Source organism: Lepidochelys kempii, chromosome 22 (genome assembly GCF_965140285.1).
Source record: "Lepidochelys kempii isolate rLepKem1 chromosome 22, rLepKem1.hap1, whole genome shotgun sequence".
Classification (NCBI taxonomy): Eukaryota; Metazoa; Chordata; order Testudines; family Cheloniidae; genus Lepidochelys; species Lepidochelys kempii.
In genome coordinates, this window is record NC_136401.1 from 5,841,989 (window position 1) to 5,869,089 (window position 27,101).

General features: G+C 56.6%; 1 protein-coding gene and 1 non-coding gene across 3 annotated transcripts in view; both read left to right on the top strand.

Annotated features, from left to right (window-relative positions):
- Nucleotides 1-380: 380 nt before the first annotated feature.
- ROBO4 (roundabout guidance receptor 4) overlaps nt 381-27,101 on the top strand; it is a 68,665-nt gene continuing 41,944 nt past the window's right edge. For both annotated transcript variants that reach the window (XM_073320877.1, XM_073320878.1), the window contains exons 1-7: nt 381-677; nt 11,710-12,033; nt 17,433-17,590; nt 18,545-18,665; nt 21,874-22,012; nt 22,650-22,777; nt 25,608-25,732. In XM_073320877.1, coding sequence (XP_073176978.1) covers nt 614-677; nt 11,710-12,033; nt 17,433-17,590; nt 18,545-18,665; nt 21,874-22,012; nt 22,650-22,777; nt 25,608-25,732 — 1,059 coding nt within the window. In that variant the 5' untranslated portion in view covers nt 381-613. The remainder of the gene's footprint in view (nt 678-11,709; nt 12,034-17,432; nt 17,591-18,544; nt 18,666-21,873; nt 22,013-22,649; nt 22,778-25,607; nt 25,733-27,101) is intronic.
- On the top strand, nt 25,984-26,056 carry TRNAK-UUU (transfer RNA lysine (anticodon UUU)). The gene has a single exon. It is a non-coding gene; the product is annotated as a tRNA-Lys (tRNA).

A 27,101-nucleotide genomic window follows, 5' to 3' on the forward strand; every position in this document is an offset into this window, starting at 1 on the left:
AATGTCTGTCTGTCTCTCTGTCTGTCGTGCAGCAAATGCTCCTGCTTGTTTAGTCTGGCAGACCAGGGATCCGGGGAAGGGTGGAGCAGAGAAGCAACCTACTCTCATTTTGCGCCCGCTCCTTTAGACAGGGACACAGCCCAGGACATGAGCTGTAAATACAACAGGTCCTGGGCCTGGGGGCTGGAGGCAGGCAGCCAGTTAACGTTTAAGGAATTTAAAAAAGAGAATTCCTATGGCAAGGGGCTTGTTTGTCTGCGGCGCTGGCTTGCCGGGGCGGATCCCAGCTCTCCTGCCATGCGGCAGGAAACAGGAAGGTTTGTGCTCACCCCCTCCTGCCTGCGCTCTGAGGAGGGCTCATTAAGCAGCCCTATTTTCAAACTGAAGTTGCAGGCAACAAAGCTGGAGTTCACACACACTCCCCTCCACTCAGCAAACAGGCACCAGCCGCACCCGGCAGGGAGAGGAGCCTTCTGTGGTGTGTGGGCGACGACCCGGTGGGAGCTGCAGAGCCTAAGGCCCAGGGGCAGCGCAGCAGCTCAGGGGCGAGTGAACTAGGTTCACCTTCGCCTCGAGGCCATCCGCACTGAGCATCCCCGTGACCTGGGAGAGCATGGCAGCAGCGCAGATTGCAGTGCAGGGGCTACTGCTGGGTGCAGCCTTGCTGCAGCTGGAAGGTGAGTTCCTTCCCAGGGCCCTGCCTCTGGCACTGGCCTTGTGGCGGGTTCTAGCCGAAGGGCTGACCAGGGCAGGCAGGGATTTCTGGGGGGCAGTCTGTTACTTCCGTTCTCTGCACTGACTGTGGGTAAGATGGGAACCCCCTGCTGCTGTCCGCGGAGGAGCGAGTGCTCACCCTGCCCTGGGCGAGCTATTTCCTCTTGCCTGGAATTGCCTTTTCCCTGAGATCGGCACAAGAGAGCCGGGCAATGCGCAGTGGCCATCGGGCGTGGCCGTGGGAGGACAGCCTATAGCCAGCATTCTGCAAGGCTGGGGTTGTCTTGAACCCCATTTTATTGGGGTTCTTCCCCATGTAGCACAGCTCCTGGGTCTGGCCCATCAGCTGGTTGCTGAGCAGCTCCGAACACCAGGGCAGACCAACCAGGGAAATGTTGATTCCTTGGGACAGAGCCATTGTCTTGCCGCCTCTTTCCTTTGCTTTTGTGCATCTCAAACTGCGAGTGCCTCGGGGTCAGAGGGAGCTTTTCTCTCTCTGCATCGCTCGGTGTTTAGCTCGGGTGCCAATGCTGGCAGCTCAGTGCTCTGAGCGCAGAGCTGGGGTGCAGCCGGGTCTGCCTGGGGTCGGCACAGACCTACCAGCCGGCTCAGTCTCTGCTCACAGAGCTGGCAAAGCTGCTTTTTATCCCTTCACAGGCGGGTGAAGGAAGCATTGGAAACACTTAGACAGAGCGGTTCTGGAACTCTGAATAGGGACAATGCCGCTTTGAGTCACTGCAAATTATCCTCTCTTTCACACGGGCTCGAAACGTTCCCAACGGCCAAGCTCCCACCGCTGTCCTGGCTGGTGTCGCTGAGCATTCGCTCCAGGGGTCGGACCCTGCAGCTACTGTACAAGACGGGGGGTAATTCGCAGACAAAAGCGCCTTCATTCCCTGCAGTTAGGGCTGTAAACAGGAATCCGGAGCGAGAAGGGAACGAAAGCAGAATGCAGCACTGGTGTGTTTTAAAATAACATAAACGGCTGAAAAGGAGGAAATTCAAAGGTAATGTTACACAGACACACACACACACACACACAAACATGGAAATGCTGAGTCCAATACCCTTAACTCTGCCCTTGTAGTGCCAGCACCTTGTAGAAGGCAAGTGCTTCCCAATCTTTTCATTCTGGCAGCCTCCTCGTCACCCACTGCTGGTGTGGCCGGGCTCTACTGAATCCCACGCCGGGCGGTGAACGCACCCAGACCAGCCCTGGTGCATATCGCAGGGTGCCCATGTTCTACAGCAGAACGCAATAGCAAACATAACATTTCACCGTCTGCCATGTCAGCCATTTGTCTCATGCTCCTGGTTCTGCTTCTGCCACCCTTGTTCATGCCAGGCTCCCTACTCGTGAGACAGTCCCTGGGACACCAGGACTGTGTAGGGTTGTCACCCATCTGAGTTTACCTGGACAGTCCAGTTTTGGGCTTCTGTGTCCAAGTGTCATTTAGGGTAGCCAGGTTTCGACCAGAAAGGCCAGTTGAAAAGGGGACCTGGCAGTGTCTGGTCAGATGTATTGACTGGACACCAAAAGTCCGGTTACCGTGGGGCGGGGGCAGGCAACAGGTCATTAACCTGTGCCAGGCCCTGCTCAGCCAGGGCCACTTCCTACCTGCAAGCAGGCTCTTCGTCAGACGGCAACAGCTCCTGTCCAAGCCCCGGAGCAGAGGGAGCCCAGTGATTGGGGGCGGGGGGGGGAAGAGGTGAGTGAGCGATGGGGGTGGAGCCTTGGGGGAAAAGGTTGGGGGGACTTCGGGGGCCAGTTACCGGCAATTGGAAAGGTGGCAACAACCCTAGTCCTGTAAGGAAGGAATGCTCACTTATGAGTGGCAGGATCAGATCCCATGTCTCTGGTACTGACATGGCCCCATTGTCATGGGATTGGAGTGCTGGACAGATTTGGCTGTATTTATCCACACAGCCCCCGTGAGCTAGGGCCGTGCTGTTAACCCCAGTTACCCTGGTGAACTAGCTTGCTCTCTGGGTTAGGGTTTTGTCCTGCCACCCATCACTGGAGTACCTGAACGCCTTCCAGGGGAAATCACTAGCAAAGTCCCTAGTGGACTCCATGGAGGCTCTGGCATTTCTCCCTTTACAGGGCCAGAGCAGAGCTCTGCTTGGGACAGAAGTGTCTGTTTGGTTGGGGTGAGGAAGAGGACGGCCTAGAGACACACAGGAAGCCTGGGGGCAGCAGGGACTTGACTCCAGTTGTCTCTGTGGCAGGCTAGTGCCCAGCCTTCTTCTCCTCTAACTGTGGGGCGCCCTTCAGCTTCTTTGCTCCTCCAGCAGTTCCCTGCTCTCTTGGCATCACCCAGCACCGCAGCATCAACCCTTCTTGCCTGGGCTGAGGCCTCTGGGATTTTGCAGCTCTACCTGACGCTAGATAAGAAGCCTCCACAGTGTCTCTGGGAGCCGAATGGACCCCGGTGCCAGATTCTTGCTGTCCACTGTGCAAGTGGGTCCGAAAGTCCCCCTCTCCCCTGTCAGGCTGTGACGAAGTGGGACTGTTCTTAATGTTTCCTCTGAATAGTGTGGGGGTGCCTCAGTTTCCCCATGGCAGTTCTAAAGTATCTAGGTGGTGGGGTAAGGGTGTATAATCACTGCAGAGCCCTAGAGGTTAGTTGTCACGGAGTCCCTGGGTGATGCTCTGGAACTGCTCCCTACGAAGCCAGTCAGGACTCTGGGGAAGTCTCCTTTCTGTGAGCAGACTGTCTTCAGGACACACAGCTCACACAGCTTCCACCTTCCTGGGTCTGACCTCGGAGCATTCAGCATCCTCTGCCCCTCCGTGCGCTTCCCACAGTGAGTCCACCCAGGCGGGGTTCCTGGGGAAGCCAGAGGGTCCAGCCCCCCAACTCCGCAGTCAGACGGGACTCTCAGCCAGCCAGTAAAACAGAGGTTTATTAGACGACAGGAACATGGTCTAACACAGAGCTTGTAGGTGCAGAGAACCGGACCCCTCAGCTGCGTCCATTTTGGGGGGCAGTGAGCCAGACAGCCCCGTCTGCCCTTCACTCCATGTCCCAGCCAGCCCCAAACTGAAAACTCCCTCCAGCCCCTCCTCCTCTGGGCTTTGTTCCTTTCCCCGGGCCAGGAGGTCACCTGATTCCTTTGTTCTCCAACCCTTTAGCTTTCACCTTGCAGGGGGGAAGGGCCCAGGCCATCAGTTGCCAGGAAACAGGGTGTCGGCCATTCTCTGTGTCCAGACTCCTGCACACACCTGCCCTCTAGGGCTCTGCAATGATCATACACCCTTACCCCACCCCCTAGATACTTAAGAACTGCCTAGGGGAAACTGAGGCACCCCCACACTATTCAGAGGAAACATTAAGAACAGTCCCACTTCGTCACACAGGCCTCCCCAGTTCCAGTGGGGCAGGTGGTCCCTGCAGCAAGCTGCAGGCCTGGCAGTGGGGTCAGGCTGGGGCTGATGGCTGCCAGAGCTGGCTGAGAGCACAGGACACTCTACAAGGTGGGGGAGAACTACTGCCCCTTGGAGCCCTGCTGCAGCCAGCTCCAGTGTCACCTCCACGCCATCACGCCCAGGGCTCACTCTCACCCAAGGGTCTGCAGGTTGTGTGGCTCTCGCTGGGCCCTCAGGGAGCCCAGGCTGCGCCTGGGACCCAGGCACAGGGGCCACTGTCCTGCTCTTGGGCACTATGGGCTTTTAGTGACTGATGTGTGTACTTGGACTTTCAGAAAGCCTTTGATAAGGTCCCACCTAAGGCTCTTAGGAAAACTCAGCTTTCATGGGATAAGAGGACAGGTCCTCTCATGGATTGGTAACTGGTTAAAAGACTGGAAACAAAGGGTAGGAATAAATGGTCGGTTTTCACCATGAAGAAAGATAAATAGCAGTGTCCCCCAGGGGTCTGTACTGGGAACAGTACTGATCAGCATATTCATAAGTGATCTGGGAAAAGGGGTGAACAGTGAGATGGCAAAGTTTGCAGATGATACAGAACTGCTCAAGATAGTTAAGTCCAAAGCTGACTGTGAAGACATACAAAGGGATCTCACAAAACTGGGTGACTGGGCAACAAAATGGCAGATGACATTCAGTGTTGATAAATGCAAAGTACTGCACATTGGAAAACATAATCCCAATTGCACATATAAAATGATGGGGTCTAAATTAGCCATTACCACTCAAGAAAGAGATCTTGCAGTTGTTGTGGATAGTTCTCTGAAAACATCCACTCAATGTGCAGTGGCAGTCAAAAAAGCAAACAATGTTCGGAACCATTAGGAAAGGGATAGACAATAATACAGAAAATATCATAATGCCACTATATAAATCCATGGTACTTTTGAATACTGCATGCAAATGTGGTCGCCCCATCTAGAATTGGAAAAGGTGCAGAGAAGGGCAACAGAAATGATTAGGGGTTTGGAACACCTCCCATATGAGGAGAGATTAAAAAATCTGGGAATGTTCAGGTTGGAAAAGAGATGACTAAGGGGGAATATGATAGCAGTCTATAAAATCATGACCGGTGTGGAGAAAGTGAATAAGGAAGTGCTATTTACCCCATCACATAACACAAGAATCAGGAGTCTGCCAATGAAATTAATAGGCAGCAAATTTAAAACAAACATAAGGAAGTATTTCTTCACACAAAATGTATAGTTAACCTGTGGAACTCATTGCCAGTGGACATTGCAAAAGCCCAAAGGATAACTGAGATAAAAAAAGAATGAGATAAGTTCATGGAGGATAGGTCCATCAATGGCTATTAGTCAAGATGGGCAGGGATGCAACCCTATGCTCTGGGTGACCCGAAACCTCTGACTGCCAGAAGCTGGGACTGTATGAAAGGGGATGATGGATCACTCGATAAATTGCCCTGTTCTGTTCATTCACTGTAAAGCACCTGGCACTGACCATTGTTAGAAGACAGGACACTGGGCTAGATGAACCATTGGTCTGTCCCAATATGGCCGTTCTTATGTTCTGTTCTAATATTATGGCCCTTGTGTGCATCTCTGGCAGCTGCAGACACAGCAGGTGCTGGCTTCCAGCCCTGGGCTCACTGCTGTGCACCATTGACCTCTGCTGCTCTCTGCTGCTGTGACTGGGGAGACCCACCCCCTGGTTCACTGAATGCTGCAGTAGCCTCGGTGCCTTGTGAAGGCCAAAGGGTGGGATTTGGAATGACACATCCCAACAAGGGGTTTTCTGGATAATGGGATCTGCCAGTGGATAGTTGGAAGTTGATAGTAATTAATATAAATCAGAAGTTAGGAATTGTAGTAATTTGATAAGGGAAGCAAAGGGACACCGAGAAAAATCTATGGCCAGCAGAGTTAAGAACAATCAATATAGGCTTATAGAAAATAGATCCTGTCAAACTAACTATATCTTTTTTTTTATGAGACTGCAAGTTTTGCTGATAAAGGTAACAGTGGTCATGGGATATACTTAGACTCCTGTCAGGCATTTCACTTAGCACCACGCAACGTTTTGATTAGAACACTAAAACAATTTACAATTAACATGGCACATATTAAATGGATTAAAAGCTGGCTATCTGATAAGTCTCAAAATGTAACTGTGAACAGGGTATCATCACTGACTGGGTGTGTTTCGAGTGGGGTCCTGCAGGGTTAGGTTCTTGGCCCTACACTAGTTAATGTTTTTATCAATGGCCTGGAAGAAAACATAAAATCATCACAGATAAAGTTTGCAGACGGCACAGAAATTGGGGGAGTGATAAATAATGAAAAGGACAGGTCACTGATTCAGCGTGATCTGGTCATTTGGTAAGCTAGGTGCAAGCAAACAATATGCGTTGTAATACAACTAAATGTAAACGTGTGCATTTAGGAATCAAGATGGTAGGCCCTTGGCCATACTTACAGGATGACTCTATCCTGGGATGCAGTGACTCTGAAAAAGATTTAGGGGTCATGGTGGATAATCAACTGAACCTGAGCTCCCAATGCAACGCTGTGGCCAAAGAGCTAATGCGATCCTGGGATGCATACAGGAGAATCTCAAGGACGAGCAGAGAAGTTATTTGACCTCTGAATTTGGCACTGGTGCTACGGCTGCTGGAGTTCTGTGTCCAGTTCTGTGCTCGCAATTCAAGAAGGATGGTGATAAATTGGAGAGGGGTCAGAGAGGAGCCACCAGAATGATTAAAGAATTAGAAAACCTGCCTTAGAGTGAGAGACTCAAAGAGCTCAGTCTATTTAGCTGAACAAAGAAGGTGAAGGGGTGACTTGATCACAGTCTATAGGTACCTACATGGGGAACAAACGTAATAATGGGCTCTTCAGCCTAGCAGAGAAAGGTCTAATGTGAGCCAGTGGCTGGCAGTTAAAGCTAGACAAATTCAGATTGCAAATAAGGCATGAGTTTTTCACGGTGAGAGTAAGTAACCTTTGGAACAATTTACCAAGGATCATGGTGGAGTCTCCATCACTGACAAGTGACAATGTTGAATTCAAGATGGGTTGTTTTTCTAAAAGCTCCGCTCTAGGGATTATTTGGGGCAGGCCTCTGGCCTGTGCCACACAGGAGGTCAGAGTAGATGTAGCTGTGTGGGTCCCGAGATGGGTTGTAATTGTTTGTGACACCCCACATGGGTTCTGGTGAGGGGTTCATGTACATCATGAAACGAGCTCTCTGGTGACCTGCTGACAACAGCCGCCCCAGTGCTGTTCAGACTCGACCCCGCGGGCAGTGAGGCCAGGCCCCAGCCTTGCTGTAACCCTGCCCTGGCTGGGCTGACGCCAGGGGGTGGGTCCGGGACGCGTCCTTGCGTTGTGCCAGGAGGGGCCTGTGCTCCTGGGGAGGGATCGCACCCAGGGATCAATGGCCCCTGCTTTGTTTTCTGGAGTCTCCCCCCGGGCTGTGGTTCTGTGGGGCCGTGTGCCATTCACTGCCTGTCAGGGTTGTTCTCCAGGCAGGACAATGCTGCGATTGTGCAGCCCTGCTCCCAGGGCGGGTCACTTTCTGCAGACACATTCACATGGAAAAGTTCCCTGACAAAGAGGGAAGGAGAGAAAAGCTGTGCTGGGGGGGGGGGGGGGGGGGACGGACGACACGACACACCAGCCCCCAGGGGAGAGCACCTTCAGCCAGGGACTCTGCACAGCGACTCAGGAGTGCAGCTCCAATTTGGAGACTAGGACTCGCTGTTCACAAACCCCGTCCTGGCCACTCCCTGCCACTTGACTTGCCATTTTCAGAGCAGTTTTGCTTCCACGGGGCTTGGGCCCTGCAGAGAGAAGATGGCAGCCCCAGGCCAGCCTGACGGGGAGGGTGTGGGTCTGTCCAGTGAACTACACGAGCCCCAGGCCTCGGGCTCCCCCTCCAGCCCAGCTCGCCGCGAAGCCTCTGTCTGTTCTCCTTCTGCAATAGCTTTTGGGGCGTATGTGGTGCATGACAGCATTTGGGCCACTGAGAGTCCCAGCCACAGCACCGTGATGTCCCGACTGTCCCAGACACCAGCCCAGACCCCAGGACAGCCACACGGGCCAGGGAGCCCACCGCAAGCCGCATCCACTGCATGCGAACCAGACGCTGTCGGCTGCAGGAGAGGGGCTGAGAGGCCATGGGTGCTGTGAGCGGAGGAAGGAGCTGGTGCTCCAGGAGCTCCGGCATTGGCCTGGAGCGCTAACGGCTGCTCCTGGGGTGGCAGAGTCACTCTGTTAGCCTTTCTGAGTGCCAGTTTCCTGGCAGTCCCCGGCGAAGGGGATTGACATGCAGCACCTCCAGGGTTGTTAGGTGTCAGCGGCAGGAATGGAGGCCATTGCTGGCCCCTGTGCTGGGCCCTGTCCACTAGACCTTGCTGCCCCCAGGCCCCTAGCACTGGGCAATGGCAGCTCACGCGGGTTTGTTCTCGCCCACTGTGAACGCTTTTCAGCCTCCCCATTCTGCGGAAAATCAAAACCCCATTAAAGGAACGAGCAAAAACCTGCTCAACTTTAGGGGTGGGGCTGTGACCATGGACGTGAACAGCGCCACCTGCTGGCTGAACATCCTCATCCACTGCGCTCCCCCGCATACTGCTACTCCCCGGGGAGCCCATGCCTTGGGATGTGGGGCTGCCCTCCAGCTGCCCAGCCAGCACCGGGGAGACGAGCTGCTTCTTGCCAGAGTTCAGAGAGGAGGCCAGCAGCAATAGGCAAAGGACAGCCGTTCCCCCCCCGCCCCCCCAGCCTCAGCCCCCTCCCAGGCCGGCGCCTCTCTGCCACGTAGGGGCTACGGGACAACAAGCTGCACCTGGGTCTGTGCGAGAGGGGGCAGACGCTGTAGAGCAGGGGGAAGGTTGCAGCAGTGCTGGCTTTCCCCAAGGTGAGAGCTGCAGCCCCAGGGGCGGTGACCCACTGTTCAGCATCGCCATGTCCTCCTGCCATCCCCCAACGCGGTCACTGGACCCGGCCCCCAGTGTCAGCCCAGCCAGGGGCCTGGCCTCACTGCCCGCGGGGTCGTGTCTGAACAGCACTGGGGCAGCTGGTCTCCCAGCTGGTGTGGCTCAGCATTGCTCCAGTGGGCCAGCCAGCCGCCGGCCGCCCAGGAACTGGTGTGTATGACTTGCATGGCAGTAGCTCATTTCAAGCAGGGGAGAGCCGGCCCTCTTGTGCGTCGCTCTTTTTTCTGTGGCAGTGACCAGCAGGCCTAGTGCTAATGAGAACGGAGACAGAGGCTTTGCTGCCTGGCTCTTCCGTGCAAAGGGAAACCAGCCAGAGGGAAGCTGGGGCGGTGTTAGAGATGGCCACAGACAGCACTGACAGGTGGGAACTCCCCATGCCAATGGTGGGTTTTAACTCCCACCCAGGACTCGCTCCAACACCGTTCTCGGCTGTATCAGCAGCAGTCACCTTGGTCGGCCACACACCGCCCCAGCACCCCCAGCCATCTTTCAGGCACCTCCTTCCCCTGGAGCTGTGGCCGAGTCCTCTGTGCAGCGTGGCGGGCTCACGGGACCAAGAGCTCAGGCTGCTCCTTGGGCTTGTTCCCCCAGCCAGCGTGCCAACTCTCTGATTCCCTTGCCCCTGCAGCTCTGAGCTCCCTCCTCACCCCACCCTGCCAGGGACACACAGGGCACGGCGCACACACCCCTGAGCCCGCGGCCCTCGCTTCTTCCCTGGAGGGCAGCAAGATGTCAGAGCAGGATTTTCTCTCCACTGTGTTTTTCCTGCTTGCTCTGCAGTCGTGCTCTACGTGGCTGGAGCGTCGGATTTGGATCCCCCATGGTTTGGTTGAAAGTTTCCCTACAAATTCTATCCGAGGCAGACAGCTGGCATGGAAAGTTTCAGCCTGAATGGTTAGAGTTTGACGAAGTTGTAAAGAAATTAAACCAGGGTCTTACGTTGGGCAGTGTTGGGCACCTTAACCCCACGTGATGCTGCCCAGTCCCGCTTTAATATACAGTGTTGCTTGGTCATGTTCTGGTGGCTTCTGCAATCGAAGCCGAGGGGAGGGGGAGCAACTAAAGGGCTTCTAAGCCAGTTAAAGGGGTGTGACCCAGGAGCACCACACTCAGGGCTCACTGTCCCAGGGCTCATGGGGTCCCTGAGGGCCCTTTCCTTGCACACCCCAACTCCCATTGACATCAGGAACTTAGAGTAGCTGCCCTGGTCTCTTGTGCCCTGAATTAAAATCCTTCAGTCCTTGACAGTAAAAAGGAATAATTTATCTCAAAATGTGAGTCCAGGGGAAAACACAGTGTCTGAGTCTTACTGTCGGGACTCCCAACTCCTTGCCCAAACCGCTGTCTTCACATCCTTCAGCCATTCCCATCACTGCATCCCAACTTAGTTCTCGTAACCCCGGCGATGACAGTCTGTGGGGCAGCTCCTGGTTTCAGTGATATCGGTGGTGTGGATCCTCCAGGGCCAAGTAACCCTGATTTACAGCCATGGAACTGGGAGCCAAATCTGCCCCTTGCAGATGATTCCAGGCTCTCACGAAGATTGGCTCAGGCGGGACCCGTTGCTGTTATGGACCCTGGGCAGTCCAGCAGCGCTCAGCACGCTCTGGGCTGCCAGGAAGGACCAGCTCCTGCCCTCCAGAGCGGACATTTTTGGCCAGTGTGTTAGGAAGTTCGGAGCTCGCAGATCCCAGCTGGCACCATGACAACCTGCCATCGTCTTGGGGATGTGTCATGACCCTGTCTGTGGTGCTTCCATCCCTTTGAGCCAAAGAGAAGGGATCGATGGGGGTTGTGCTGTAACCCTGCCCCTTGGGCCAGTGTCCAGCGAATGCGAGCAGCGCATGCCTGGGGAGGGGTATCCTGCGCCTGACTTAGCTTGGAAGTTCTTTGGTGTGGGGACTGTCTTTTTACGTTGTTTCTACAGCCCCTAGTACGATGGGGCTCAGGCCCATGGCTGGGTCTCCTATGTCCATAGGCACCGACTCCATGGGTGCTCTGGGGCTGGAGCACCCACAGGAAAAAATTAGGGGGTGCTCAGCACCTATCAGCCCCCCCTCCCATCCGCGGTTCGGCAGCGGGAAGGGGCGGAGCGAGGGTGGGGCCTGGGAGGAAGGGGCGGGATGGAGGCGGGGCCTCGGAACGGAGCAGGGGTGGAACACCCACCCCGAAAGAAGAAAGTCCGCTCCTGTGCCGAGGTCTATGGCAATGCAGACAATAATACTGTTAATAATTAATATCCTGCTGCTGAGGACTGAAGGGGCTGGGGGGAAGATGGTGGGAATTGCTCTCCTCCAGCGGCCCTCCCAGAAATGGCAGCTTGTCACCAGAGATTAGCTCAGGCAGCCGCCATCTCCCACAGAAATGCTGGAGCTGAGCTGGAGGAGGGTTGGGGGACGTTTGGTTGCTGGGATCTCAGAATCTAAACCCACTCAGTCTAGCCCCTGGAAACCCCTCAAAGAGCGGCTTTAGAAAGGGTGTAAGAGAATGACTGGCCAGGGCTTGCCCCTGGTGCTGGTGGGGCAGTGATGTGACGTGGGGTGGCCTCGTGATGGGGGAGCATTGGGAAGTTGGATGATGTCACGTTCTGCCATTTTATCCCTAGGGTCAAAGTCCCATTCGGAGGAGTTTCCGCCCTACATCATTGATCACCCAACAGACTTGGTGGTGCGCTGGGACCAGCCTGCCACCCTGAACTGCCGTGTGGCAGGGAGTCCGGCACCCTCTATTGAGTGGTACCGCAATGGGGAGTATGTGGAAACGAGCAAAGACAACGTTTATTCCCAGCGCACCCTTCTGCCCGATGGGTCGCTCTTCTTCCTCCGCCTCAACCAGCGGAAGGGCCAGTCTGACGAAGGGGTGTACACCTGTGTAGCCACGAACCACTTGGGCACAGCCAGCAGCAAGAATGCGTCCCTCTATATTGCCGGTAAGGTGTTGGGAGCTGCTCGCTGGCTTGAGTGCCTGGAAATGGCCGTGCTTACCGGGCAACCGAGAGATTTGACTTTGCTTTCAGTGCTTTGCTGAGCCTGCTAACAATGACCACAGCTTTCCCGCCCGCTCTTTGATTTAACCAAACATATCAGCTGGGGAACAAACAATATTAACCCATGATGCACCAGTGAAAGAGGATAAATAATGCCAACAGCAATTTCCCATGTCCTGCTCAGGGGTAGCCACAGGGGGCCTAACCTGAAGCACCCTCAACTTCTACTGAAGTAAGGTTGGGCCCATCAAGAGTTTTCACACAAGAAATGAAGCGAAAGCTGGAAATTGAGAGTTGTGGGTGGTAGGTAGCTGCAGCCTCTTAGCCCCTGCTTAGGCTGAGTGACACAAATACGTTGAGAGGTCCCCATGTCACCGCTATGAGACACCTGCATGCCAGCTCCCTAAAGCACGGCCTTCCAAGTATGCCCTTGCACTGGGCTTTAGTTGGAGAAGAGGAATGTATTGACTGGAGGGTACTTCTCTTTATCTGGTCTGTGCCTGGATGGGAAGGCAAAGGAGCCAATTTCCTGCAGTATCTGGACCTCTGGCCCAGGCACTGCTGTCTGGGTACGTTGTCTCTCTGTCTGGAACCTGAGTAAAGCTCAGGGAGATGCTCATTGCAACTGGACTGGGAAGGATGTGCTGAAATCCACAGGCAACTCTCCCAGTATTTATAAGGTAGCTTTCCAAGGCCCCCATGCCATGGGGATGATGGTTATTCACTCAGTGCCCGCAGAGTTGGGGACTCTTTGCAGGTTAGTAGGAAGTAGAGCTGAGTGACTAATGAATTTTTTGGTTCAGGGGCTGTCAAGGCTGATTCCCCACTCTGGCACTTCAAGTGTAGAAGGTGGGGGCCCGTAAGTATTCTAAAAATTAATACTGGCCACTCCAGGCTTGTATTAAACTCCCAAGGTTACAGCTTCTCTTTGATCTTGGATGGGTAGATGCTGCCACCACCCAAGTGCAAAAAAAAAACCCCTTTGGACCCAGGAGGGCACACTTGGGAATTCCTCCTTCCTCCTCAAGCCCTTTCAGCCCCCACTCCGGGGAAGAGAAGAGAAAGAAAACAAAGGCAATCAGTTGTTGCCGCCAGCTAATGAAACAATATGGGCACAGACCTCCTAGGACACAAAAACCCAATCCTGGTCTTAAAAAAGGTAAATTTTATTAAAAACAAAAAAGAAGAAAATATATTTGGAACTCAGGCTTTTTGCTAGATTTAAAAAAAAAAACAATTAAGCATCAAGATAGCTTGCTTGGGGTCCAGCTTAATGGTTACAAACAAAACAAAAGCATCTGGGGTTAGCATGCAGGAGTCCACAAGCCTTACAGAAATAAAAGAGAGAACCCTAATTGCGAATTTCTAGACATTTCCTGATCTACTTACATATCTGGGGTTTCAAGTAAGTAGTTCCTAGGTATGATTTGATGATTTTTTTATACCTGGCTTAAAGCTTTTTACAGCATTGCTGCTCTGTGTCTCCTCTTTCCGGAGAACAACCACAGACAGACAAAAGGGGAGTCTTGTTTTAATTTTAAAAGGTTTTAGCCTTCCCACTGGCTATTTTGGCCAGGTGCCCATTCACTTCCTTTTACCTATGTATGCAGTCAGACTTTTTAACCCTTTACAGGTAAAGCAAGTAGAGAACAGCTACCAAGAGGGATTTTATAGCTAACTGGCTTGCTGGGTCCATAAAAAGGAGCTATCTCCGACCCTTCATTTATCAGAGGCCAAAATGAAAAATCCCACTCCCCCAGTCTGGTTTGACTTGAACCAAAACAATCTTTTTCACTTAATCAGAAAACACACCAAAAAAAAGTGAGTCTCAAATTGACCAAGACATTTTCAGTTGACCAGAAATGTTTTTTGTTTTCGTTGTTTTTTCCTTTAGTCGACTCGGTCGACTCAAAACTTGGTTTTTTTAAATTTTTCATTTCAATTTTGGCCATGTTGGGTGTTTTTTGACCTTTCGCGCACTTGCTTTTTGAAAAATCTGGCAAGATTTAAAATAGAAACACCCTTAAAAATCAAAAAATCAAAATGAGACTTTCAAACCAAATTTCCAACTGAAACCAGGCCCCAAACAAAAATCGAAAAAACTTGTGGAAAACAGGGAGATGTCACCCGGCTCTAGCAGTAGCTGTTGTGAGCAGCTTCTAGTCTAAAGGCTGGACTGTGCCCTAGGCTATTCAACTGCAGAGGGAGCTAACGGGTAGTGCCTGACAGTCCCCACCCTGCGCAGGTGTGGGAAGGGCAGAGAGCGGGTGGGGAGTGAGGAAGAGCCATGGGTATTCATTGTCATCATGAATGACTATGGCTTGCTACTATGACATACCCTGGCTAGTCCTTTGGCCAGGAAAAGAGCAGGCAGGCCAGGTGCTCACCTTGGCTGTGGGAGACTCAGATTGAAGCCCCTGCTCCAATGAGGCTGTCGTTATTTATGAAAAGTGGCAAGGCTAAGAAGGCCCCTGTAGCCCAGAGGCTAGGGCAGGGGTGGGCAAACTTTTTGGCCCAAGGGCCACATCTGGGTATGGAAATTGTGTAGCGGGCTATGAATGCTCATGAAATTGGGGGTGTGGGAGGGGGTGAGGGCTCTGGCTGGGGGTGCGGGTTCTGGGGTGGGGATGGGGTTGGGGGTACAGGAGGGTGCTCCAGGCTGGGACTGAGGGGTTCGGAGGGCAGGAGGGGGATCAGAGCTGGGGCAAGGGGTTGGGCCGTGGGAGGGGGTCAGGGGTGCAGACTTCAGGCAGCGCTTACCTCAAGCAGCTCCCAGAAGCAGCGGCATGTCCAGCTCCTCTGCAAAGGCATGGCCAGGCAGCTCTGTGCGCTGTCCCCGTCCGCAGGCGCCACCCCTGCAGCTCCCTTTGGCCGTGGTTCCCAGGGGCGGGGCGGCGGTAGGAGGCAGGGAGCATGAGGAGCCCCCTGGCAGCCCCTATGCATAGGAGCCAGAGTGGGGACATGTCACTGCTTCCAGGAGCCATGCAGAGGGCGGCAAGCCCCCAACCCCGCTCCCCAGCTGAAGCAGGGCAAGCCCCGGACCCCACTCCCCAGCGGAACCTCGAGGGCTGGATTAAAATGTCTGGAGGGCCGGATGTAGTTTGCCCACGCCTGGGCTAGGGCCTGGCCTGAAGTGGGAGAGACTTCTCCACCTCAGCGGAAGCAGGAATTGACCCCAAGCTCACCATGTCCAGGGAGCGCGCTAACCACCAGCCTTGTGCCTAGGAGGGTGGTGGCTCATCCACTGGCTGGTTTGTGAAGCCGGTCACTGGCTTTTCGCAAATGCCTGAAAACCAAAGCGATCCTGTGTGGGTTGAAAGCTATCGAACCGTTTCCTCTCCTCATTACCAAAACAGCGCAGCCTCCTCAGGTCAGTAGAAACGATTCGGCGAGCTCAATGCCAGTCTAAGAATGGTATCAGCCTTGCGGTGAATAAACCACCCTCTGAAAGGGCCAAGGGATTTCCAGCCCCAACTCAGTCTCTGAAAATGTAGCTAGCCGGGGGCTGCATCTGCCTGGGCCCACGGGGCAGGGTGCTGTGTCTGCCTGCAGCAGCAAGGCGAGCTCTCGCCTATCTCACACCCACAGTCACGGGTTCACTGAAACCCGGTGCCCTCCCATCCCCGCCCACCGATTCCAGCATCACGGTGGTCATTGTCCGTCATGTGTTGAAGATCAGCTGGCTCCTGGCTTCCTGCAATGGGGTAAAGTGACCTGGACTTTCCCATCGTCACGGGACCTGGCAGGTGAAATCCTGGAGGAAAGTCTCTGCTCTGGGCCAGACAAGCCACACACGCTTGCTGCTCCCCTGCCGCAAGCTCACTGCTCCCTCACTGCATGTCTGCTGCTTGCACCCCCATGTAAGGGGACTGTCTGCATTTTTGGCTGTCTGCAACTGCAGCTATGGACTGTCGCAGCGGGTCCCCCCTTCCCCCACAATATTTCCTCTTGCAAGTGTTGCTCAGCACAATAACCCACATTTCATTAGTGATGCAATGCAATCCTCTCTGCTGGGCAGGCCCAGAGCCTTTCCAATTAACACTTCGTTACCAATCAGGCTCCATTAAGTCTCCGGTTCCCACAGCTCAGACCAGGGCCTTTCTTGGTGTCTGCAGGTTAAAATATTCATACAGGCAAACCTGGGTTGGGAGATGCTTCTATTAGCAACACTAATGAAGCCCTTGGTAAAGTCCTGGCTTGTTGTATGACGTGCTGGCCTGGTGAAGCACCGTCCACTTTCTCCTCCTCGCCAGGCACAGGCATGAGAGGAGCTTGCTGGAGATGGGGCTGGCGTGGCTAAGCCAACGCAGGCCGAACTCGGCCGGGGGCCATAACCTCCCAACACTTTTTAATATAGGTGTAGTTTTGGGGGGCAATGCCTCCCTCCTGCCCCCCAAACTATGCCCATGTTTAAAAGTGGGGTGCATGGTCCCCTGCCCCCCCCAGTTCTAGTGCTGGTGGCTCCCCACTTCTACAAAGGTTCTGGTGCCCTTAGCGAAGGCTGCCTGGTCCTGCGTTCCCCCTGCATGGTCCCACAATCAACAACAGAGCAAACTCTGCAGCTGGCGGATGCAAAAGAAGGAAAGGAAGACTCAGCGATTCCGGACTGACCACAGTCACCTCTTGTAATGACTGGACAGCCAGATGACCACGTCGTTACGGGTTTGGGTCGTGTAATAAGAAAACCAGTGTGATTCAGAGACGCTTAACAGATTGATTGATACAGAAGTTCAAAGACAGCCTCATCCTGTACATGGCATGCAAAACTGTGTTATACTGTTCAGCCACTTGGTGGCGCCGTGTGTGACGTACCATATTTCAGCTCCCCTGAGCCATGGGGCAGAGCATCAGAGGGGCTGATGCTGAACACAGTTGCGGGGCTCACTCAGAAGGAAGCTCCATAGCCCGTCCTTACCTGGTACAGGACCATGACAACAGGGGTTCAGGGAAGAGCAGGAGGCCGGAGGGGGCCTAGCTTGGCTATGGGGCAGCTGGCTGAATAGACATGAGGGACGGGGCCACTTTCCTCGCTGCTCTGCTATTTCTGGCTCATGGATTTTCAGCCAGATGCTCACAAAACCCTGGGCAAATCCTAGCGAGGAGCAGAAGCCATCCCAGGTGTGTGAAGGCCCCAGCAGGCCCCAGCCTGGGTCCAAGGAGCAGTCCATATGCCCCTCCCCCCACAGGCTCTACCCACTGGCAGGAGCAGGCAGATGTGCCAAAAGAGAAAAGGGGCTCAGTGCCGGGGGAGTCGCTGGGCCAGATTCTGCCTCTCAGGCCGGGGCAGCAGGAGGGCTGGAGGCCTTGCCCTGTGGTTTGGCTTATATTTGGTCTCCTTGCAGCGCTGCGGGAAGATTTCCGGCTGCAGCCCAGCAACCTGCTGGTGACGGTGGGGGAGCAGGTGCTGTTAGAGTGTGTGCCCCCGAGGGGGCATCCCGAGCCCACCATCTCCTGGAAGAAGGACGGGGTCCCCATAAGCCAGAAAGCTGGCCATTACGAGGTAAGCTCGGTCATAGAATCATAGAAGAGTAGGGTTGGAAGAGACCTCAGGAGGTCATCTAGTCCAACCCCCTGCTCAAAGCAGAACCAATCCCCAACTAAATCATCCCAGCCAGGGCTTGGTCAAACCGGGCCTTAAAAACCACTCAGGATGAAGATTCCACCACCTCCCTAGGTAACCCATTCCAGTGCTTCACCACCCTCCTAGTGAAATAGTGTTTCCTGATATCCAACCTAGACCTCCCCCACTGCAACTTGAGACCATTACTCCTTGTTCTGTCCTCTGCCACCACTGAGAACAGCCGAGCTCCATCCTCTTTGGAACCCCCCTTCAGGTAGTTGAAGGCTGCTATCAAATCCCCCCTCACTCTGCTTTTCTGCAGACTAAAAAAGCCCAGTTCCCTCAGCCTCTCCTCGTAAGTCACGTGCCCCAGCCTGCTGATCATTTTCGTAGCCATCCGCTGGACTCTCTTCAATTTGTCCACATCCTTTCTTTAGTGCGGGGCCCAAAACTGAATGCCATACTTTCCCCCACCTCAGACCCTACCCTGCCCACAGGCTTTTCCTATCTCCCCACCTCCAGCACTGTGCAGGGGGCATGGTTGCATGCTAGAGCACCAAGCCTCACGGTGTTCGCTGCCTGTAGACGGGTGGAGTCGCCTCAGCCCCCAGCTTCCTGTCCCAGGGTTTGAACAGAGCCGCTTTGGCCCCCTCTTCCCAGGGCTAGGACGGAGCGCCTCGGCCCTGTGTGGGCAGTCAGGCCTGTCACTCTCTAGCCCAGATACGCACTCTCTCACTCTTTCAGCCGTTTCTACGTTGTACTGGACTTGGTGGGGTGCTGCCGTTCCTGTTGCTGGCCCAGTGCATGGGGGCGCAAGCCAAGCTCCCCCCAGATGCCGAGTTCCTGCACTGGGGCTGGCTGTGGGGCCCTGATTCCCTCTCTCCCTCCTTGCAGGTCTCCAGCGGGAAGCTCCTGATGGTGCGCGCCGAGAGGAGTGATGCAGGGCTGTATGTGTGTGTGGCTTCCAACCAGGCAGGACAACGAGAGAGCAAACCGGCCCTGGTGTCTGTCCTGGGTGAGGAGACAGTCCCCTCCTTGGGCCTTGCCCACTGGGACTGGTGCTCAGCTGATATCCAAGCAGCTGCCATGGTGTCACGGACCCACAGCTCTGGGACAGTCCCTGGGAGGACCCCTTCAGCGCGTCAGCCCCCTTAGGGTCACTCTCTCACTGGGGTAAGCCCCTTGGCTTCCCTGCCTCCTGGGACCGAATCCCAGAGCTTTCAGCCCCCCAGCTTCATGCCATGAGCTTCCTGGAGCCAGTCCACCTGAGAAGGACTTGCACACTCAAAGTTAGCAATACGCCCTCAGCTTCCTGATACGAGTGACACCCAGCCAGCGATGTGACAGCAGGAACAGAGTGCAGGACGTCCTTAGTTAACACAGCGAATGGGAAGTGACAGCAAAGTCCAGCTGGGTTAGTGCAGAGTCGAGAGCCCCTCTGAGGCTCTGTAGTCCCAGTCCAGAAGCGACTCCCCCACACACACTTCCAGCAGTCCACCTTTAACAACCCACCTGGCCCCTCCTCAGTCCTTTGTCCTTGTTTCCAGGCAAACACAGTCACTGGCCTCCCCCCAGCCTTTTGTTCTCCAGATGGTCACACCCGACTGGCTTCATAAGGAGGTTGAGCCATCCATGGTCGTTAGTTGCTAGGTGCCAAATAATCAGGGAATTGGAGTGGCCGTTGTCTTCAGGGACTCCCCCTGGGCCCAGGCCCCAGACAGCCAGGGTCAGTCTCACCTGGATCTCTGCAAAAAGTAAACAACCTTTCCTCCTCACCTAGTTAACCATGCAGCACATCGGGGAAACTGAGGCACGCACAGTATTCATACAAAACGTTATGAAAAATCCCCACTTTGTCACACATGGGGTGCCAGAAAACTGGCCAGTTGACATATTTCTGACCAGTGAGACCACTGGTTGGACCCACATGGCCTGTGCCCGGCATGCCCAGTGTGGTCACCATCTGAGGGGCATTAATAGCAGGTCAGCACCCATGAGAGGGACTGGTTCTCCTCGACCCGAACAGCAGCTCCCCCTCTCAGGGCAGCAGGAGGTTTGAGGAGAGCACCCAAGGAATCCTGTTTCCCAGGGCCACGGGACCAGTTCAGGCTGCCGGGGACCTAGGCGACGCTCCCTGGAGCTTGTGAAGCCAAGCGCCCAGGAGTGCTGCCGGCTGCAGGGAATCCCTGGCGACAGGGGCTCCCTGCATGGAAAGGGACATTCCCCTTGGGGGAGGAGATTCCTAGCCAAGTGGTCCCTGGCGTTCCTCTGCCATAATGGCCAGGATGTGCTGGGAGAGCAGGAGGCAGGCGGCCCTGAGGCCCCTCCTTGGTGCCCAGCCTCCTTGACCTAGAATGTCTCCATCCTTTGAGAACCCTTCCTGGGGGCAGCCTGGCCCCTCTGAACACATGGGTCTCTCCCTGGGAGCTTGCTCCATTTGCAGTTTCACTCCATGGCTCCTGATTTGGAGCCTGCACCCCGAGTCCTGGAGAATATAAGAGGCTTCCAAAACCAGTCCCTGGGCCTGATTCAAGCAGCAGGACTCTTGTGACAACTACGCAGAACCACAAGCCAGTGCATGGTTTAGAGACTCACTGGACTGGCTTCCCTCCCAAATTGCTTTCCCTAGAGAAAAGTTCCTGCCTGAGCTACAGATTTCCAGGAAATGGCTCCGTTTGAACTCCAACCTCTCCAGGCTTTCGGAGTTGCTGTGTCACTTCCTCCCAGTTCAGCCACATGGGAAACCATTTCCAAGCTTACAGACAGCAGTGTGGACAGGGGCCTCTCCCAGCACCCGCACACACACCTTCTGCCCTGGCAACGGGCAATTGAATGGGAGAGAAATGACCGAAATGGGGAACGCCTGCATTCTGGCACACCACAATTGACAGGCTGTGTTTTAAACTATGAAACCCATTTTTAAGGATGGTTCCTCCCTCAGTGAACTAAACGCTGAAGCCAACGCTTATCACACAGCGTAGTAGCACACGCACCCCATGGACTGGCCCCACCCTGGGAGCAACAGCAACAGTTGCCATGTGTGTTGTGGACCTGCTGCTAGAGGGGGGCCTGGCATACACTTTCTCAATGGGTTACACAACGATTTGCTGGACAGCAGTAGGCTGGCGGAGCTCAGGAATCCTGACTCTGAGAGGGGCCTGGGAGGTAGTGGTCGGAGGCAGGCTAACTGCAGTGCATAGGGAAAAGGGGGACTTCTGGCACCTTAGAGACTAACCCATTTAGCGCACAGATTTGGCACATGCGTTGCGGAAGGCAGCGTGGCTGAGGTTGGGGTGGCCGTGTTAGAGGTGTGGGTTCTGTGGACAGTGCTAGGTTACGTCAGGGGCCTTTTCGTTTGGACACATGCAGTCTCTGTCTCCCTTTGGCGGCTGTTCCCTTCAACCTGTGTTGTTACAGGGTACGCGCGCATCGTCTCAGCTTTCTCTGCCTTTCACAGTTGCGCTCACAGTATGGATACATTTGTAGACCCAGTTATCGCAAACTCCCAACGCAGGCAATGGCTGTGGAGAGCCACGTCCTTCCCCTTTCTGGCTGTCCTCATTCCCTGAGGGCTGCACATGCTGGTAGGGCAGAGGTCTCCAAACTGTGGGGCGCTCCGCCCTAGGGTGGCATGGAGGAACATGGGTGGGGGGGCACGGCAGGCCTGGGCCAGTTCCCACAGGGGGCGAGGAGGGAGCATCACCCAACTTCCACCCCTACCCCTCCTCCCCAGCTCTGCTCTGGCCCCATCCCCAGCCATAGCCCCGGCTCCCGGCCCCGCACGCGGTCCCATTCCCAGCCTTGGCAGGGCTTGGAACCTGGCCAGGGGCCCGGCTGCCTGCCCCCACCATGGCCCAGCTGCTGCTCTGCTCCCAGCCCTGCCCCGACCCCGCCCTCTGCCTCAGCCCCTGGCCGCGGCTCCATTCCCTGCCCCGCTCCCAGCCCCAGCCCTAGCTGCACCCCTTACCCCTGTCCATGTCCTTCCCCCCGCCACTCCCAGCCCCGCCTCTGCAGGGGAGGGGGCACGGACAGGGTAAGGGGGGCATGACCCTCAAAAGTTTGAGGACCTCTATGGTAGGGGGTGGAGACCTCCTGGGGGCACAGGAGGTTGTGGGGCTTGGATCCTGTAGCACGTGGCACTGACTCCAATTCTCGCAGCCCAGAGCTCCAGCTCCCGGCAGGGCGGGGATGCGTCACTGAGATCTCTGCTTCTCCCTCCCCAGAAAAGCCAACATTCACTCGCAGACCCAGTGATATTGCGGCCAAATTTGGCAGCACCGTCCAGCTGGGCTGTGGTGCTCAGGGGGACCCAATGCCCAAAGTATGGTGGCGGAAGGAGCCCGGCGAGCTGCCCTGGGGCAGGTATGTGGTGTACATTCGGAAGCTTCTGAGCTTTGGGGCTGATCTCTCTGTCAGCATTTTCCCTGGTATCCGAATACATGGCACTGAGGCACTCCAAGCACCGACTCATTCCCATAGCTCATTGTTGCAAGGTAGGTAGAGGATGCCAGGCTCACTTAACAACGCTGCACAGGCCACGGGGGAGAGGGGGAACTGTGTGCCTGTTCGATACAGCACCCAGCAGGATCAATGGAGGCAAACCCAGCCTGTCACCTGTTCCCGTGCTCCTGGAGGTGGACAGAGTGGGGTACACCCTGGTACTGTTACCGGGGCCGCTGGTCATGAGTACGAGCAATTCCCACCCCTTGGAATAGCGGTTCCACTGGGAGAGGGAACCACATTTCAGTGGTCGCGGCAAATGCAAGATCCCAGGCTCCAGCCCAGGGGCCCAGGCAGCTGGGAGCCCCTTGGGATTGGGGCCCAGGGCCCAGAGCCCTGCTGCCCATGTCCTGCTCACCCATGGTTTATTGTTGTTATTATGAGTCATGTGCATTATGATGGGGCCTAAGGGCCAGCCAGGACAGGGCTTGGCACAAACACTGAGTGGCCGCCAGTCCCTACCCCTGCTCACAGCAGCTGTTCTGTCTTACACGCCCAGGTACGAGGTGGACGAGGAGAACACCTTGCGGATTCATTATGTGACGACGCTTGACTCCGGCAGGTACATCTGCATGGCCCAGAACCAGGTGGGCACCATCTCGGCCCAGGCCTCGCTCACTGTGCAGGGTAAGCAGCTCCATGCTCCATGAAGCAGCCTTCACAGCACGCCAGGACTGGTCCGTGCCCACGGGCAGCAGCGAGACCGTAGTGCCCTGCACACCCTGCTTCCTGCGTGCCCCGGGAACCGGGGGAGGCAGAAAGCTGTCACCTGCAACTGGGCACACCTAACATCCCTGCCCTACCCACCCACCAGCCCCATCGGCTCTGGCCCTTTCCGAGCAGCCCTGGAGCGATTCTCTCCTCTTCTCCCCGAGACTTGACAGGCTGGGGTCCCCGCATCTGGAGAGGGGCAGGCCAGTGCCCTGAATTGCCTGAAACCGCCCCACATGAGCGCCAAGAAAACCCCTTTCTGTGCTACTTACCCTTGCGGTACCACAGGCCCAGGGATCGGGGCACAGTAGCACTCGGATGCTCCATCAGGAGACAATGCCCTTGGCTGCTGGGAACTCCTGCCTCTTCCTTGGCAGGGCCCGATCCTGCAGACACACCTGGGAAGCGTGCCTCACCTGGCCCAAGTGACTCAGCTGCTTGAGTGTGTGCAGGATGGGGCCCATCACTTCTTGGCTGGACCAGCCCCTGCCCCCTCCAGCTCTGCCTCTCTGGGGGTTTGCTTCATGGAGGGGGTTGAAGCTACAGCAGAGTCTCCCCCGGCTCGGCTCCGTTCACAATTCCCGGCTTCCTGTTTGATTCCTGGGACCTGTGGTCTCCCCTCTGACTAGGGTTGTCAACTTTCTACTGACACAAAACCGAGCACCCTTGCCTCGCCCCTGCCCCACCCCTCCTCCAAAGCCCGCCCATACCCTGCCCCTTCTCCAAGGCCCTGCCCCCACTCACTCCATCCCCCCTCCCTCTGTCGCTCACTCTCCCCACCCTCAGGCTGGCTCAGGGGGTTGGGGTGTGGGGGGTGAAGGCTCCAGCTGGGGATGTGGGCTCTGGGGTGGGGCCAGGAATGAGGAGTTTGGGGTGCAGGAGGGGGCTTCAGGCTGGGACTGAGGGGTTCGGAGTGTGGGAGGGGGCTCTGGGCTAGGGCAGGGAGTTGGGGTGCAAGGTGGGTGAGGGCTCTGGCTGGGGGTGCAGACTCTGGGGTAGGGCTGGGGATGAGGGGTTTGGGGTGCAGGAGGGTGCTCTAGGCTGGGATCGAGGGGTTTGGAGGGCGGGAGGAGGATCAGGGCTGGGGCAGGGGGTTGGGGCCTGGGAGGGGGGCAGGGGTGAAGGCTCCGGGTGGCGCTTACCGCAAGCAGCTCCCAGTAGCAGCAGCATGCCCCCTGCGGCTCCTACACGGAGGCACAGCCAGGCAGCTCTGCGCACTGCCCCATCCACAGGTGCCACCCCCGCAGCTCCCATTGGCCACGGTTCCCAGCCATTGGGAGCTGCGGAGGCAGCGCTTGTGGTGGGGGCACTGTGCAGAGCCCCCTGGCTGCCCCTACGCATAGGAGTCAGAGGGGAGACAAACATACCAGCTGCTTCCCGGGATCCACGCAGCACAGAGGCTAGCAGGGAGCCTGCCTTAACCCTGCTGCGCGGCACTGCCAACCGGACAGTCAATGGCCCAGTCAGCGGTGCTGACCGGAGCCGCCAGTATCCCCTTTCGACCGGGTGTTCCGGTCGATAACCAGACACCTGGTCACCCTGCCACTGGCCTTTCCTGAGGGCTGTTCCCTGCGTCTCCGGCAGGCATAGGGCTCTGAAGGCAGGGAGACCCCCAAGAGCTGGACAAGCATTAGCCTGGCTTCCCAGACCTGCCAAGGGCCTGGGGCACAGACAGTAGCAGATGAGCCCTTCTCACTGATGGGCCACGTTCACCCTGGGCTACAGGAGGGGGCTTGGCCCCAGAAATCCCATTGCTTAGGCCCTCCTGGGTAGTGCCTCTCCCAGCTGCGGGATCCTGGACTGCCGCCCATCCCAGCGAGTGCTGGTGAGGGGAAGGGAGCGAAATAGCGCTCCCCTGATGTTCCCTCTGGCATCCGGCCTCCAGCCCTGCCCCCCATCCCTGCAGGCCTGCGCACCCTGCCAGGGAGCCCTCGCCTGGGCTGGAGTTGTGCCCAGCCACAGGGCAGAGCAGGACTCTCAGCGCGCTGAGTTTGTACCGTGCCTTCCCCTGGTGGCTCTGCCTCCAGCCTGCCCAGCGCAGGCGGGTCAGGCCGGCAACCCCGCTTCAGTGGGCAGCCCCATGCTTCTGGCGTATGCCCGTAACACAGTGCTCCTTTCCGCAGCGGGCTGGCTGGCCTAGGGGGAGGGGTACAGTGAGCCCCACTCCCCGCACCTGCTGGGGGTCATGGGCCAGCAGCACCTGCCCTCTCCCAGAGCCAGCAGGCAGCTCAGGGATGCAGGGAGAGGGCCTGCCCCCCCAGTCTCCCGGATGGCCCCCCTGGCAGCCGGGTGCCCAAGGGCCCAGCATGCCTCAGCCCATGGTACACCGCTGGCTCGGGAGACGAAAGAGCCAGCTCCTCTGATCTGTGTAACTGCCCGGATCCCCAGGCCAGGGACGGCTCTGCCTCTGGTGGGCGCTCTGCCCTGACCTCTGTGGGACAGCTCCGACCGGGAGGGGCCCTGAGTCGCAGACCCCCTTCCCCACGGGCTGGACATCGCCCTGAACAAGAGAGAGACCCTCCCACGGTGTAGGAGGGACTGTGCGTTAGAGATGTCCGGGCTGGGGGCCCTGCAGTGTCCATTAGCTGGGTGTCTGGGCTGCCAGCACATGGTAACAGCCCGTAGGCGGGGTTGTCAGAGCGGAGAGGGAGCAACGTCTAAAGGTGCTCACTGTGAGTGGTATTGCTCTGGGGAGCTCCTGTTGCCCATGTCCCCAACCCCACGCTTGCCCCTTTCTTGCCCGTAGACCCCCTGGACACCGGGCAGAGGGAGTGGCCGAAGGACATCCCACGGGAGATGATGGACGTCCAGCTGTACCTGGACAACAGCACCGTGCTCCCCTCCTCGTCCGCCGTCTACCTGCACTGGAAGGTCAGTGAGCAGTCTCCACTGGGACCCCGGCCTGGAGTGCCTGCCAGCGAGCCCTGGGCGGCCCCGCTGCCTGGCTCCGGGACGGGTGGGGTGAAGGGGAGGGCGGGGTGGGGGTGGCACTCCCCAGGGGCTGTGAAGTGGGCTTGTCTGTGCCTGCTCTAGCTCGGCTCCCTGAAAGCAGCAGCCTCTGGCCCCACAGGCCTTCCCCGACCTCAGCCTCTTGGTGTGGGCTAGCGGTAGGCACCAACCCTGCCTGGCTAGCTCAGTTGGAAGAGAGTCAGACTTTTAATCTGAGGGTCCAGAGTTCATGTCCCTGGTCAGGTAAAGAAGGGATCCTTCCCCCCCCAAAATTGGGGGGGCGGGATAGCTCAGTGGTTTGAGCATTGGCCTGAAACCCAGGGTTGTGAGCTCAATCCTTGAGGGGGCCACTTAGGGGTCTGGGGCAAAAATTGGGGGATTGGTCCTGCTTTGAGCAGGGGGTGGGACTAGATGACCTCCTGAGGTCCCTTCCCACCCTGAGATTCTATAAACCCGCGAGTCCTCAGAGTGCTCCCTGTGGTGCCCAGCCCGTGTCCACTGGACACGCACAGACGTTCCTGGCCGGCTGTCTCCAGGGCGCGGTGTACACAGGTGGAGTGTTATAGCTCAGGGCCAGGGAACATCACAGCCAATTGATAGCGACCCAGTCATGAGTTCGGCATCAAAACCCCAGATTCAAGAGCTAATAAGTGAGGCGGATTCTGTGACTTTACTGGACCTCCGTGACGTCCACGCTTCAGGAGGAGGAGGCAGGACTGTGCCCCTGCCCTGTCCACCGGGGGCTGCAGCCAGGGTCACGCGCCCCTGCCCTGCGGCTTCCGCTGGGGCTGTGAGCCCTAGCCCTGTGGCATCCTGGGCTTGGTGGAGGCTGGGCCGTGTGCCTCAGCCCTGCGACTTCCAACAGGGGCTGCAGCCGGGGCCACGCACCCCCCTTGTGCCTTTCCAGGGCTGTGCACGCCCATCCGGCTGTGGCCAGGGCTTGGCGGGGGCTGTAGTTGGGGCCACATGCCCCTGTCCCGCAGCTGCAGCCAGCTCTGGAGCATGGGCTGTGTGGCTGCCGTGGCTGCACCCCCCCGCGCCCCCGCCTGCTGTGGCTGCTAGAGCCGAGCTCAGCCTGTCAGTCCCCTCCCCCACGGGACTCCATTCCTCCCCCCATCTAGCCCTGCCCCCTGGTTATTTTTAGTAAAGTCATGAACAGGTCACTGGCTCCATGAATTTTTGTTTATTGCCCGTGACCTGTCCGTGACTTTTACTAAAAATAGCCGTGACAAAGACTTAGCCTTACTCATAAGTAATGATCATAGAGTCAGAAATGGTTCCATGGAAACCA